This window comes from Balaenoptera musculus, chromosome 16, assembly GCF_009873245.2.
Source record: "Balaenoptera musculus isolate JJ_BM4_2016_0621 chromosome 16, mBalMus1.pri.v3, whole genome shotgun sequence".
Lineage (NCBI taxonomy): Eukaryota > Metazoa > Chordata > Mammalia > Artiodactyla > Balaenopteridae > Balaenoptera > Balaenoptera musculus.
This window is the reverse complement of record NC_045800.1, coordinates 55,887,677-55,902,757: the sequence shown is the minus strand read 5'-3', so window position 1 is coordinate 55,902,757 and position 15,081 is coordinate 55,887,677. Positions and strand designations below refer to the sequence as shown.

Here is a 15,081-nt window from a genome sequence, read left to right as displayed (position 1 = left end):
GGAGAGCGCAGCGCGTGCGCAAATACACACGCACCTTCGCCATCCCTCCACCTCTGACTCATCATCTGTTGCCTTTGGATACTGGTCACCCTTGTCCCATCAACCTGCCAGCCCCACTCAAGCCCCTCTCCTCCTGGAAGCTTTCCCAGGCTGTCTGCCCAGCACGAGCACACCTCCTCAGAGCCCCTGAGAGCCCCTGCTTATGTCTGAGCGTCACCTGCCTGCGGGGTTGAAATCTCCACTCCTCCAGTGACTGGCTTGATGGTCCAGTGTGAGACCTTCACTCACACAAAGCATCCCGTAACAGGAGGCTATTAAAAGCACTTAGCACACCAGGCAGAAGTGAGCGTTGAATGAAATGCTTGGAGAGCACTTAGCACACTGCCTGTCTCCTCCTTAAACCTGGTGGAGTTCTGCTCTGCCCTGTAGGCAGAGTGCCTGAGAGCTGACAGCCCCTGTGCTGGCGGCTCAGCTGGGGAAGGCTCACTGGGTGGGCCGTGGGCACATCTCTGAGCGCCAACCAGATCCTCACCCTCTGCCAGGATCTCCTCATGCAAAGGGCCCCTTGCTTACTGTGTATACTGAGGGTAGACAGGGCACAGGGGAGTGCGGATCTGGAGGGCAGCCCATCAGTGGGTCCAGGGTGGGTGGGCCTCTCTTGGCCAGGGCTGGGGGGAGGGCTGAGGTCACCGGCTGAATCACCGGGGATCTTACTAGAACACAGTTCTGGGCTGGGCCTGAGATTCTGCATTTCTAACAAGCTCTGGGGCGACACTGATGCAGCTGTGGCCGGCCGTACTTGAAGTAGCCAAGGACCTGAGGCATGGCACGGTCATTTCTGAGAAGAGCGGTGATTGGCAATCGCACCTCGACCTCCCGCCGGTCCTGGAGGGACCCAGCCCTGCCCAGCCACACCCTCGGCTGCCAACATCTGGAGGTCAAGACTACACGGATTTTCTGAGTTTCCAGGATTCCATTTCCATTACACGTACAAAATAAAAGTAGTACCACGTTCTAAAAACAGTGGAAAGTATGAAAAAAACAATAGGGAAAAAAAAATCACTGATAATCTCGTATGGTATTTAACACAACTCTTAACCTCTCTCGTCCCAGGATTCCACAGCCATGTTGGTCAGAGAGTCAGGGTCGCCTGGTGAGTGGGGTCTGCCCCCCGGAGCCCCACCCTGTCGTGGCAAAGCACCGGGTGAGAGACGGGGCTGCTCCTGAACGCCTCGGTCTCCCGACCCTCTTCCCACACCAAGGGAGCGACACCCAGCCCACGGTGCCCGAGGCCTTCACCTAGACCTATCCCGGGGGCACAGGGCGCGGGCAGGGCGCCCCCTCCCCCTCAGGGGAGCAGGCTGCAGAGGAGGCAGAGGCGGGGCCTGGGGGAGGGGGCGCACATCTGGATCCCTGGCCCAGAGCCCACATTCCTTCCCTGTGAGCGGGAGGCGGCGGGCTCTCGGGAGAGCTGTGAAGACGCTGCTGGCCCCCTCCTGCCCCACGGTAACAGGACCCACCTCGGCAGGACGACTGGGGGGACTCCAAGGCCCAGAACCTCATTCTGGGGTCCCCCACCCAGATTGCTGACCGGCCAGTGCAGCACCAAGCTGGGGGCTCTGTCCCGTCCATACCAGCCAGCCTACCTCAGAAAAACCAGAGGGGACAAAAAGGTGGCGACCAGCAGCCACGGGGCCAGGCGCTCGCCGAAGGGGCCCTGGGGGGACTACTCCGCCTGCTCTACCCACGGAGGCCGGGCCACAGGTCAGCAGGGGCCCTGAGCCCCACCGGGGCCGGGCTGCCTTACCTGGGGGCAGTCCTTGATGTAGTGTCCTTTGTTGAAGCACAGGTGGCACAGGTAGTTGGGCGGGGGCCGCTTGCTGGGCTTGCGGGTCTCAGAGGTGAGGGTCAGCTCGGAGAAGTGCTCGGTGAGGGAGCTGAGGCCGTCGGCGATGTTGTTGAGGGAGCCGTAGGGCGAGGCGCTCTTGTACACGCTGCTGCTCAGGGCCTGCAGGGGACAGAGGCTGTGAGGGCTCTGGAGGCCTGGCCCCTTGCGCCGCTCTGGCCTCCTGGGAACTTCCACAGGCCCGTACACACACACGCACACGCACACGCACGCGCACACACACACATGAATTCATAGTGACCCTTCAGCCGCCTGCGGGCTCCAGCTCCCTGGAGGCTGCATTCAAGTCCTACCTCTAGCTGTGCATCCAAGGACAAGCCAGTTAACCACTCGGGGCCTCAGTGGCCCCATCCGGTAAATGGGAATAACGATAGCTACCTCCAAGGGTTTCTATGAGGCTAACGTGAGGCCAAGAATGTAAAGCCCTTTATTTCCTGCCGGGCGCTGAGGAAGCACTCAGTATATGGTGATGGTAATGACGATGATCATTAGTTCTCTACACACTGCCAGGGGTAAGACGTACGGCAGAAAGCAACCTGTTAGAGCCGGGGCTCTGCCACGTCCTAGTGGGGTGACTTGAGATATCAGCTCACAGCATTGTTTCCATCATACAGAAGAGGAGACTGAAGTCCAGCATTTTGTCTGGTCTCCTGCAGCCCGAGGCCTGTGCACACTGTGTTCCGGGGAGCCCTCGTCCCGGCCCAGGCCAGCTCTCTGGAAGCCCGGGGAGGAAGTGGCCCACCTCTCTCACCTCTCCCACCTCCAGTTGACAGGAACCAGATGTCTTGCCTGGCTTCAAAGCAGACGCGGCCCAGGCCCCCTCCTGGTGTATACAGCGTCTATTTATAGGAGTCACGGGCTCTGGGCGGCCGGGCACACTGGAATTTAGCAAAGGTGGGGCCTGCGGTGAGGCTGGCAGGGAATGGCCATGGGCCCCTCTCCTGGGACCAGGCCAAGGCTGGAAAGAGGCAGCTTCCCCAGGAGGCTGATGACATACCTGGGCACGGGGCTTGGGCACACCTGGCCCCAGCTAAGGTGCCCAAGAACCCCAGCAGTGAACTACAGACCTTGGGGAGCCTTGTTGGAGAGACAACACAGCCTTGTTCTTGGGGGTCCCCAGGCTCACAGGGGAGGAGAGCCACTGAGAGGAAGTTGCCTCAGGCTCCCTTACAAAGATGGGACAGAAGGAGCCCGGGTTAGGGACAGTGCTTTCTGTGTCCCCTCAGTGTGGGAAGGGAGGGAGGTGAGCTGAGAGCTGGCCCCAGGGGATCAGACACCCCTCGTCCAACCAGGACAGATCCCACCCCTCACACATGTACGCCTCTGGGGGTCTGGCACTCCTCCCTAGAGGACACAGCCCTCACTCTTCTTGGCTCCCTGGACACCCTGCTATGTGACCCTGGGCCAGCCCTTTCCCTCTCTGGACCTCTGTTCTCTCCCATGTAGGTTTGGACCACAGCCTGGGATCTGGAAGGAAAGACAGAGACACCACATCCAGGGCAGCCAGGCCCAACACACAGTCAGTTTGCAGTGACTGGGCAATGAACTCAAAGGGTCCTAATGACCATCTCTGCTCTACCACTGCCCAGGGCCACTGTGGAAGATCCCACACAAACCTGCATCAAGTCTGAGGGCAACTCTCCAGCTCTTAGATAGCCCCAGATGGTCCATCCTGAAAGGCAGAGGGTCCCCCATCCCTGGAGGCATGCGAGCCAAGACTGGACAACCTTAAAGGATGTGGGGAGGGTCCCAAAGGAAGTGGGATTAGATGATAATAGTAACATATACTGAGCACTCTAATGTCCCTGGTGCTGGAAACGTTACACGTGTTAAGATAGCTGACGCTCACCACAGCCCTATGTCACTGTCCCCATTTTACAGATTAGATGAGTGTGTCCAGCCTTGTATTGAATGGCCTGGGACACTTTTAACAAATACAGTTTTCTGGGCCCCACCTCAGACCTACCAAAGCAGCCACCTAGGAATGAGGGCCCAAAATCTACTGCATTGTTTCATTGCAGTAAAATATACATTACATAAAACCTACCCTTTTAACAATTTTTAAGTGCGCAGTTCAGTGGCATTAAGTACAGTCACATCCTTTATCGTACAAGCCTCACCACAATCCATCTCCAGAAATTTTTCATTATTCCAAACTGAAACTCTGTCCCTGTTAAACACTAACTCCCCGAAGCCCAAGTCTGCATTTTAAAGCTCCCCTGGGGCAGCTCAGGTACAGCCTGTCCAGCCCTACCTGGCCTTGGGAGCACCTGGACTTTCCAACTATCAAGGTCTCTCCTTAGCTTGTCTCTAGACCTCTCCCCACCAGAACTGGTGTGGGGGAGGGCAGTATCGCCCCAGCCTCCCAGAGAAAAGTTCATCCAAACAAGAAACTTGAAGCTCCAAATGGTGTGACTCACCCGCATGGCTGGGAAATGCAATTTCACAAATAACAACCCTCTTATTTTTTTTCTCTTTTCTTTTCTTTTTTTTTTTTCTGGATAAGATTTAAGCAAGTCCACAGGAATCAGGGCTGTTTTGGCAGCAACTTGTCAAGAGGAAGGGGAAGTTTGGTGGGTGCCAGAAGAGCACTAATTACACCCTGAAAAAACCTCTCCCCCATCTTGTGGCCACACAACCCTGCCCACGGGTGGCCCCGTGGGTATCCCTGGGCAGCCAGAGGCCTCCGAGCAGGCTGTCCTCTCCCCGGCAGCTTGACATCCCCCCCCCATAGCCTCAGATGGGGCACAGCTTTGCCCCTCAGGAGGGTCACACAGGCAGCTGCGGGTCAGAGAAGCGAAGCCAGAGCTCCCCTCATCGCCGACCTGTGTGCTCTGGCCTGGCCGTCACGGCACTCCAGCTCCCTTCCCCCGGCCACCATTCAAGACGACACCACGAAAGGACGAAAGGCGGAACAGTCAACTGACCCAACCTCACTCTCAAGTTACAATGGAGAAACTGAGGTCCAGCGAGGCCCGGGGGCACAGACCAGAGCACACAGCCAGGCCTAAGGGCCAGGAGTCCTGCTTGCCGGCCGGCTGGACGGGCAGGTGGGGCAGCAAGCTGTTTCCTCTCCGAAGCCCCGAGGAGCTCGGGCCATGGAGGTGAAAGGCAAGTTGGTCTCTTGGACGTTTCCACGGCCTGTGGGGACTGGCCAGAGCAGAGGCCAGGACACACAGAGCTCCCTCCCTCTGTCTGTGGAGCCGGGGCCCTGGCCTTTTGGGTTTCCCACGTGTAAAATGTAACATGGACCAGGGAAGGAGGGCAAACTTGATGATCCCTGCCAGCCTGCTTCTTCAAGGTCCAGACTCCAGGTACTGAAAGATGCCCCCAGAGCCTGGTCCACAGAGGGCACTTCATCCACGAAGGCACCATCTCTCCCAAGTCCTGCCGTCTGTAGCTGGAGGGCAAGGCTGGGCAGGGCTCCCCTTCATCAGTCAGCCCCTAACTCTGCAACAACGAGGCTACTCCCCTTAGTGTCCCACCAGCAACCGCTCTTTTCCCTCCAGGCCTGCACTTGCTGTCCACCCCTGGGATGCCCACTCTGGATCCAAACCCCTCCAGGACCGGGCTCTTGGCCATGGCTCTAACTCTAGTGGTGTGGCCTTGAACCCACCCCTTCTTCTTGCTCAGGCCTGGGCTCCAAGGGACGGTGTGAAAAGCACAGGTTCAGGTGCTACTGAGGCCCCACTGGCCACAGAGTCCCCAGCCCCCTCCAGGGGCCTCCCGACCTCCCGGCCATAGCCCTGTGCTGCAGGCTGGGGTGGGGACCACCCTGTGACTCCCCTGCCCTTGCCTGAAGGGGCTCTGATGTCTTTCTCTAATCTCTTTACATGGTGATACCTCCTCATCTCTCCACAAGGCTGGACATCCCCGAAGGCAAAGATTCTGCAACCCTCCGTTGCCCCAGAGACCAGACTGTTTCTGTTCCCTACGCCCATGACTGTCCTGTGTGCAATAATCACAGGCGGGAAGGGAGCTCCACTTGACAGATGAGGGTATGGATGCCCCAACACCTTGAAGGATTTAGGTCAGGGTCTCTGAGCTCCCACGGACTAAGTCGGAGGGTGATCTCACCTCAGATTCAGCTGCTCTGGGCAGTGGTTGTGGGCAGCCCCACTAGTGTGTGGCTCTGGGTTATCTGGGCCCAGATCACCAGCCTGGGGGAAGAAACCACCCCTCCTTCCCCCCTGGGTCAGTGACCCCAGCAGCTAGTAGGAAGCGTGGGATCCTTATGCCACATGTGGGGAACAAAGCATCAGATTCCTGTCCATTGCTGGAACTCCTCCAAGGTTCTGGCTTGGCTGTTGGAGAAAGTTAGATGGGAAGATACTATAGTTTATTCTCATCCTACTTGTGTTAGATACTTGACTGGATCCTTTCCCTTTCTTAGTCTCATCCCTGGCAAGAACACTGTTTGGATGGGCCTTATTGGTCCTATTTTATAGAACTGGAAACTGAGGCTCAGCGAGGCTGAGTAACTTGCCCAAGGAAACACAGCCAGCACGTGGCTAAGAGGACAGTCACACCCAGATCTGCTGGCCTGTTATATTTCAGCCCCCGAATGGCCTCCAAGGCTTGGTTCCCCCTACAGGAAGGGGACCCAGCGTAAAACACCTGGCGGGGACCATCCTCCTTGGCACAGAGGCCCTGTGACATCACATGGCCAAGCCCCTCAGCCCTGGCAAGGTGAGGCACCAGCTTCTCTGGGCTGCTTGCGGGGCTTGGGCCCCGGGGTTGGTGGTTCTGTTGAGGGGTTTGGGATACACAAGTGGAGATTTCCAGGGCTGACTCAACCTGACAAGCTGTGCTCCCCCTTGGCTGCCTCCCCAGGACAGAAACAGGGCACAGTGGGAGGGGGGGAGGCAGGAGTTAGGGCAGGTGGGCAGAAGCTTCCGAGGGCAGCCCAGAGGGAGAAGCGATAGGTGCAAGAAGAGAAGAGGGTCAGCAGGCAGAGGCGGGAGCAGCACAGCAGGGAAGGTCATGGCAGTGGCAGTGGGCAGCGTCCAAGGAGGTCTGTCCAAAGCAAATGCTGAGTCCTGCTGCCCCTGGGCCTGAGACGGCCCTGGAGGAGGAATTCTCTGGTCCTAGTCCTCAGCTCTGTGGGGGCTCTTTCATCAGCTGAACAACTGCTTTCTTATCCCCAAAAGCCACCCCCATACACACACACAGACACGCACACGCGCGCACACACGTGCACACACATACACACCCACACTCCTCTCTTTGGGACAAGAAACCATTCATCTCACAAATGAGTCTACCCCTTCTCCAAAGAGATCTGCACTTCTTCTACCCGCTGGGGTCTATCTGGGGCTCCGGCCCGCAGGGTCAAACACAAACACATCCTATACACACAAGCAGGGGCGGATGTGGGCTGGGCGCAGGGACAGAAGGAGACAGCCATTGTCAAGGCTGGAGCTGGCCGATGGGAAAGTGAAGCCACACCTGGACCGAGGGTTTCCCTAGCCACAGTCAGACCCCAGCTCTGCTCCTGTTTCCAAGGTCCAAAGCTGACCTGTGGGCCAAGAAGGTGGCAGGGTCGACCGTGAGAGAGGTGGCAATCCCCCCACTCGGGACCCCCAAGGGCACCATTGCCTCCTAGAGTCCCATTCACCCGGGGCATGCAAAACACAATTCCCCGGACACAGCCAGAGCTTGATGAGAGATTCAAATTTAAATAAGCAGGCTGTGTTCTTCTTGGTAGGGGGAGTTGGGAGAGAGAAATGGGGAAAGAAAGGACCAGGGGATGGAGGAGCACAGTGGCAGCAGGACAGAGCAGAACAGACACAGGGGAGGCTCCCCATCCCCACTCAGTCCCTCCTGCTCCCCCCCAGGTCATCACTCACTTGGTAGGTGTTCACGTTTCACAACCATGTGCCTGCTGCCCAGCTAGAGCATAAGCACTGGGGACCAGGCTGCCTCTCGCTTCTAGAATATACTCACTAAATCAAAGCAGAAAGCATGGATCCAAGAACTAGAGGACTAGAGGTCCCTAAGATTTAGCCAGTCTGGGGTACCACTGAGGCTTGCAGCTTCTACAGTAGGGGGCCTGGATTTGGGATCCACTGTTGACATGATCCCCTTGAAATTACATGCAAATGTGAGTTCTGCGTGTGCATGTACTTGTGTGCTATGTGCATGGCGCTGAGGAGAGGAATTCGAGCTGCTTTCAGATTCTCAGAGAGGTCCATAGCCAAAGAAGGTCAAGAACTGTTAGCACACCTAAGCTTCTGCTGGGACCCAATCTCTAGGGATAGGGTTTCATGACTCCCAAGTCAGCTCTTTAAAATTTATCAAGCAATCCATAAACACTTCTTCTGTGCGATAAAACAAGAGGTTAAGAGACTGAGGAAAGCATTCACAATAGTCACAAGTCTGGGGAAGGAAGAGGAGGAGAGAGTCCAAGTCATCCATCCACCCATTCACCTAGTGAATGTTAACTGAGCACCTAGTCTGTCCCAGGCACTGACTAAGCATCGGATGCTGTGATTACGAAATGGAGAAAGACAGGATTCCTATTCTCAGAGTGTTGAAATGTAGCTATGGAGACAGACACATATGGTACATGTTTCACAGAAATACCGATTGTTAAGACATGCTTTACCAGAAGGATGTACCACTCATCTATCATGGGACATGGAAGCTGGAGGGAGGTGTGCTCGCCATGACAGCGAGGTAAAGTCTTCAGAGAAGAGACATCCACTGGTGCCATAAAGAAGTAAGTTGGAATCTGTCAGTTATACAGGGACAGTCAATAGCATTAGAAGCAGTAGAAGCAACAGCAAGTGCAAAAGCTTAGAGGAATGGGAGCGCTTGGTGTTTTCAGAAACCTCAAGTGGACCAGTATGGCCAGAGAAGGACAGAATAAAGATTATACAACACCTAGGATTTCCCTGGTGGCCCGGTGGTTAAGAATCTGCCTTCCAATGTAGGGGATGTGGGTTCGATCCCTGGTCAGGGAACTAAGATCCCACATGCCACGGGGCAACTAAGCCCGCACATGCCACGACTACTGAGCCCACGCACCACGACTAGAGAGAAGCCCATGCGCCACAACTAGAGAGAAGCCCGAGGGCCACAACGAAGAGCCCGCACACTGCAACAAAAGATCCCACGTGCCGCAACTAAGACCTGACACAGCCAAAAATAAACAACTTAAAAAAAAAAAGATTATACATCACCACCATACACACATACACATATACACACACACACACATACATGACAGACCAAGCATCCTGAGACGTCCCTAACTCTATCTTCCTCCTCTTGAAGAGCCTTAGTTTCCTCATCTGCACAATGGGTTTGCGGCACGCAGTGGATGCTATGAGACAGGAGTGCTAGGAAGTGCTCAGTGTCCATCTCCTTTGCCTCTCCCAAGCCAGGCCACCCTTGGACTCACATCCCACAGAGCCCCATCCTGGAGCAAGGACATGACAGGAAACCCAGAACCCATGACCAATGCCTACCACTCCTCAGAAGGTTTGAGATCGGGGACAAAACATCCAAGACACTGAGGCTTGACAGAACACCCTGGTTACTGCTTGCCCTGCACTGGCGTCCAGTGAAGCATCCAGGCGAAAGCCAACCGCACCAGCTGGACGAGCCACAGAGATGACTGTAGGTGGGATGGAGAAGACTGCTAGATCTAGCTCTGCCACTGTCTTGCTGGGTGACTTGCCAGGCCTGTTTTCTCTTCTGTAAAATGGGAGCCACGAAGAAAAAGATGCCAAGAATAAAGCACCACCAAGAGTAAGAGATGCTACTCAAGGGCCGTCTTCTCCACAGGGCCCTTCTCTTGGTGCTGACAGAGCCTGGCTCTCTGCCGCTGCTAATTCCTTATTACTAATGCTGCCTGCTTCCCTCCCTCCCACCTGACTCAGATGGTCCACGAGGTGTGGTCTCCCCTCTGAGTCCAGGCCCGCCCAGCCAATTTAATTTGATGGAGGGAGGGTCAGACCACCTCAGCCAACAGGCCCGCGAACGATGGTCCCCCTTGCCTGACTCAGAGCTCAGCTTTCCAGGGCTGGCCAGAGGGAGCTGGGCATCCTCCCAAGCTCCCAGCTGGGTTGGAATGGCCATTCCTCCCAGGCCCTGGGGCTGCCCCCCACCGCCCCACACAGACCACAAAGGCTGCTGGGAACAAATTTCAGTTCCTGAAGCCCACTCAGCCCCAGCGAGGCAAACTCCCACCCTCGAGCAGATATGTGGCTTTGTTCTACACTTCCAGGCAGCCTCTCAGCTCAGCCGCACCTGGGGAGAGCACAGTCCCTAATACCTGGGAACCTTTTAAAGCAGGACACTGCGGTCACCCCGGTATGGGTTCTAACAGCCCTGTGTGTGCCGGAGCCTGAAGCCCTGTCTGGTAAGCCTCATGAGACCTTTGCTGCTGTTCTCAAATCTCCAATGAGACCAGAGCTGCAAAGAGGAGGGTGTCCTCAGTGCTACAGAAGATAGTACTGGGACCCAGGAGGGCAACTGGGTTAACAGCTCCAGGAAGAGCCTCCTACGGTTTGAGGAAAGAGGTCTGCTTTGACAGAGCATTCTCTGAGCCTGGAGATGTTCAGAAGAACACTGGCATGTGTCCTGTGCCAAAAATGTAATCCAGTCAAACAGGTATGCAAAATGTTGGGTTGAAGAAGAAAGTTTAGCAGGTTTTGTACTGCAGGACTTCTCAGAGCCTTTACTGTGTTAGCATGGTGCGTTTCCAAGGGAAGGACAGTACGCTATGTTTCCCAAATGTATTTGACCCCAAAGCCCTTTCCACAACCTCCACAAAGTATCACTTGACAGTAGGGCCACATCTTCAAGCCACATCTGGCCCTGGAGGAAGAGGGAAAGAAAACAGTTGCCTTAAGCATCTGACCTGGAGTGGGATAGCTACATCTCCTTTGAGGGGGTACAGGGACTACCCGGGAGGGGCTCTCGGCATCCCTCTGAGGTTCCTGAGAGCTAATGCTCAACATGGGGTAACTCTACTTTTCTGGAGGTGGAGTCCCACAGTCCCCACACTGCTGTGAATTTAAATTCCAAACAAAGCCTGGCAGGGAAGAACCCCCCCATGCCACCCACCCCCCACTCCCTCTAAGATCTGGCTTCCTTAGATACTTGGAGAGAGACAGGAAGGGCTCAGCCAAGGGCCTCACAAGTTTCCCTCCAAAGACATATAGTTGTTGCCACAGATCAGGGGTTGAAAGAGGGGTTCACAGGGCCCGGTTTCTAGACCCAGAGGCCTTTTAAAAAACTGCGCAGAGTACCTGTGTGTGCTTTGGCCTGGCAGCCTTACCACAAACTGAGACGCCAAGGAGTCCGCACAAGCATCCAAGCCGCATCCTGGTGTCTGCTCCTGCACTTTGCCCATGAACTCTGCCATCTCCCTCTCTGCTCCCAGGGCCAGTGTTCCACTCAGAACCCTTGGCTTATCTTCAGCTTCCAGAGCTGAGGTTCCGGGGCACAATGGGCTTCTGTGCCCCCATGTCCTCACACCTCCCCCCGCCCAAAGCCCAGCTGCATTCATGGTGTTTTGCTATTGTGGTGGGAGCAGCCTGGGGTGGTGCGGGAGGGGGTGGGCCCTTGGCACAGGGACCGGTGCAGACAGGCCGTGGTCAGCGGTCAGCATGCAAGTCACATCCGCAGGCACTACCACCAGGCCTGCCAGGCTTTGCACAGAATGGCGACGCTCCTGGGCCCCTGGGTCCCTTCGTAGAGTCCCCTCCAGCCCACACACGACTTGCTTCCTGTCCAACAAGCCCCTTGGTGGCATTCAGGTGGGGGGTATTTTTTCTTGTCTTCTCAACCAGTTGCTATTTTGGAGCCATATTAGGTCACCAGCTAAGCCCTGGACACAGGAAAGGCCTGTCCCCAGGAGCACAGCTGGGGCTTCAAGAGGGTTTAGGAGGCAAAGCGGGTGGGGGGTGAGAGCGAGTGAGTCTGAAGCCAAGAGAGTCTTCCGGAAGTCAACAGGCACAGTCCTCCAGCCCCTGCAAGGAAGCCACTGGCCCATTAGCATAGAAGAAGCCCCTCTTACCTCCCTAACCCAGCCTGTCTGTAGGCACATCCTCTCCTGTACAGCTCTCAAATCCCATACACATCCCCCTGGGGGAGAGCAGAGACTACATTTTACAGGTAGGTAAACTGAGGCCCAGACAGAGACGAGGGTTCCTCCAAAGTCAGACCATGAGAGACTTTTTTCCACCACTGCTCTAGATAACCTTTACCAGCTCCTTCTACAGTGGCCCCAGCAAAGGAATGTGCCTCTTCATGAGGACATCGAGGTAAACAGCAGTGAAGTGACAGAAGGCAGGTCTCACTGAGACTTGGGTGGGATCCTGGATGCCAGAAATTTCCAAGAGGAGGCACAACAGCCTACCCTCACAGGGGACTCCTGATGGCCCCAAACTCCCAGGCCATCTTAGCAGAGACCCACATGGTGGAACAAGGCCACCATAGGGTGGGAGCAGAGGGAAGCCAGTAGAGGCTGATTAGGGGACGGACTCTCACTTGACCTGTGAGTCATGGTCACCCTCCTGCCTTTGGGCTCCCACAGGACCCCCATGAAACCACCCACCCTTCACATGGGTCTGTCTTCTAATCTGGGGCCCCCACGAGACTCTGGCGGAATCCCCAGGGGGCCACATGGAGCTCAACAAATGTTTGGTAAGAGAACAAACAACTGACAAGACCCAGGCACCGTCCTCCAAAGCCCTTGGTCACAGAAGCCATTCCCTGAAGAGGCGGCAAAGTCTCTTACAAGAAAGAACGATTCCCAGCCAAGAACAATTCCTCACGTGGAGAGAGTGCTTTACAGTTTACAAAGAGCTCTGGCATACAAATGCTCTCGCCTGGCACCAAAGAGTGCTTTCCAGACTCATCTCCCCCAGCTATGCTTGACTAGCCCAACACAGGTCAACCAGCCTTCTCTCTGCTGCCTGCCATTGGCCCATCTCTAGGCCTCAGGCCAGCGATTTACATGTCCATGTCTCCCCTAGTCAATAATGGCAGAGGGGAACACATTATGGGGCCAGAAAGGGCGACCCTCTGTCTTCCCCACCTCCATCCCCAGCACACTGGTGTATACACAGGCCTTCTCCCACAAACTATCAAGTATTCTGACTCTCCTGAAACTAATTCGTGTGCCCAGGTCTAGAAGGAAAGTTCCCCTCATGTGTGTCCTCTGCCCTGCCCCTTCCCCCTGCACTTTTGCAGAGAGAGCTGCCAGAAGGAGAGTGACTGAAGGCCACAGAAGGGTGTCTGCAGTTCCCAAATGAGGCAGGAGTAAGTGGGAGTGGGGCCCGGGAGAAGTCCAGCTGAAGCCAGAGAGGGTGGTATTCGGGAAGGCTCTGAAGACCTCTCAAAGGGGCTGGGAGGTCCCGGCAATCTGTATTTATCTAGCTGGGGGAAGATGCACTGCCCCTCGGATTCTGTAACTGAATCCACCCAACAGGCAGACTTTGCAACGGCAGCCGGCCCAGGTTTCTGGAGAAGGCACTGGGCAGCTGGAACCTCTCCCCCTATCTAGCCCCCCTCCCAAGAGCTCAAGAGGATTTCCCTTTCATTTCCTTCCAGGCTGGGAGGGCGGGGGACAGCGCAGTCTGTGGGGTCAGGCCCTCAAAAACCACTTCCTATGTGGCTGGGGGAGGGCGAGCGGTTGGAGGATGTATCTGGGGGTCCCTGTGTGAGAAGAGCAGAAAAATTCTCCGGGCTAGTCACTGCTCTCCAGTGTGCCCTTCGGATCGGGAACCGCCGAAGTCGGAGGAGAAAAGATTTTAGGCCCCTCCAGAGGAACTCGGAGCAGAATCTACACTCTCCGTCCCAGCCAGCGGTGGCCGAGAGGGGGATGGGTTTGGGCGTGGGAAGGACACTTGGAAGGGGCTCCCTGCACAGGCCGCGCCCCGGCTGTCTGGAGAGAATCCGGAACCCACCCGCCCAGCCGGGCCCCCCCAGTCCCCTTGGAGCAGGGCGCCCCGGGCTGGAAGAGAGGGCAGGAGGGCCCCGCCCGCGCCTGAGCAGCTCCGGGCCGGGCTCAGCGGGGAGGTGACGCGCTCCCGGCGCCCCGGGGACTTCGGGCGGCGAGTTTGGCAGAGCTAAGCGAAGCCAAGCCAAGCAGGGCCGGGCAATACGGAGCCGGGCCGGGGCCAGGCCAGGAAGAGCCGGGCAGATACGAAAAGGCCCGGCACGGTCGACTGAGGGCGGGGGCGCGCAGGGGCACCCACCTCTCCGCGCTGCAGCTGGAAGAAGCTGTTGAGATAGCTGGAGTGCAGGGGCGAGCCCAGCTGCTCTGGGCGGCCCTTGCCGAAGGCCAGCTCTGGGGGCGCGGCACCAGCGGGCGGCTCGGGCCGGAAGGCATCGAAGGCGCTCGCCTGGTGCGTGTCCTGCAGCGACAGGTAGACCCAGTTGAGCAGCTGGGCCGGCTGGTACACCGAGGCGGCGCTCGTGTCGATGGCCGACAGCAGGCTCATTTTGCGGCGGCGGTGCCGGCCCCCCCCCCCGGCCGCCCGCTCGCGCCCCCCCGGAGCGGAGGGGCGGGCACCGGGGAGCCTGCGCCCACTGCCGCCGCCCGAGCCCCGACGGCGATCGCCTGCACCCCGCGCTCAGCCCACAGCCGCCGCCGCCGCCGCCGCCTCCCCCCAACTGCAGCCGCAGAGCGCGCGGGCGGAGGAAGGAGGCAGCGAAAGTTGGGCAGGAAACTTTTGGGCCCGCCCCCTCCGAGCCGCCCGCCCCGCCCCACGAACCGCTATCTGCCTCAATTCTGACCCCTTCAGCGGCCGCTCCCGGGGTGGGGTTCCCCGAGGCCCCGCCCCTCCTGGAGCCGTCCTCGCTCTCCATTGGCTGTCTCATTGAATATAGAGTGATGGGGGCGGGGTGAGCGGGGAAAGAGAGCTCATCTACATATGTAGCACGGTGCGGGCCCGCCCATGGGCGGCCCCCTCGCAGGCCCCGCCCCCTCCGTGCGGCCAACCCAGCTCCCCCACCCTACAGGAGCTCAGTGCTGCCCGGGCCTGATCAATCCCGTCTCGCTTTGCTCTCAGCTCTCTTCTGTCTCTCTTTCTTTACAAATTCTTTCCAATTATTTCATTTTCACTGGTTTTTTTCCTATTTTCCTACCTTCCACATACTCTCTCCTTTCTCTCAGACTAACATCTCCTGTGTCCATCATCTGTCTGTCAGTCTCG

General features: G+C 57.1%; 1 protein-coding gene across 3 annotated transcripts in view; it reads right to left on the bottom strand.

The window, feature by feature from the left end:
- Positions 1-14,572, bottom strand: part of ZCCHC24 (zinc finger CCHC-type containing 24) — a 62,445-nt gene extending 47,873 nt beyond the window's left edge. Inside the window, exons 1-3 of one of the 3 annotated variants that reach the window (XM_036828158.1) lie at positions 14,122-14,209; positions 11,196-11,889; positions 1,808-2,008 (exon numbers count right to left, since the gene is read on the bottom strand). In XM_036828158.1, the coding sequence (XP_036684053.1) occupies positions 1,808-2,008; positions 11,196-11,426 (432 nt within the window). In that variant the 5' untranslated portion in view covers positions 11,427-11,889; positions 14,122-14,209. Of the gene's footprint in view, positions 1-1,807; positions 2,009-11,195; positions 11,890-14,121 lie in introns of all 3 variants that reach the window. The other 2 variants (XM_036828157.1, XM_036828159.1) reach the window with 2 other exon arrangements.
- Positions 14,573-15,081: the final 509 nt, after the last annotated feature.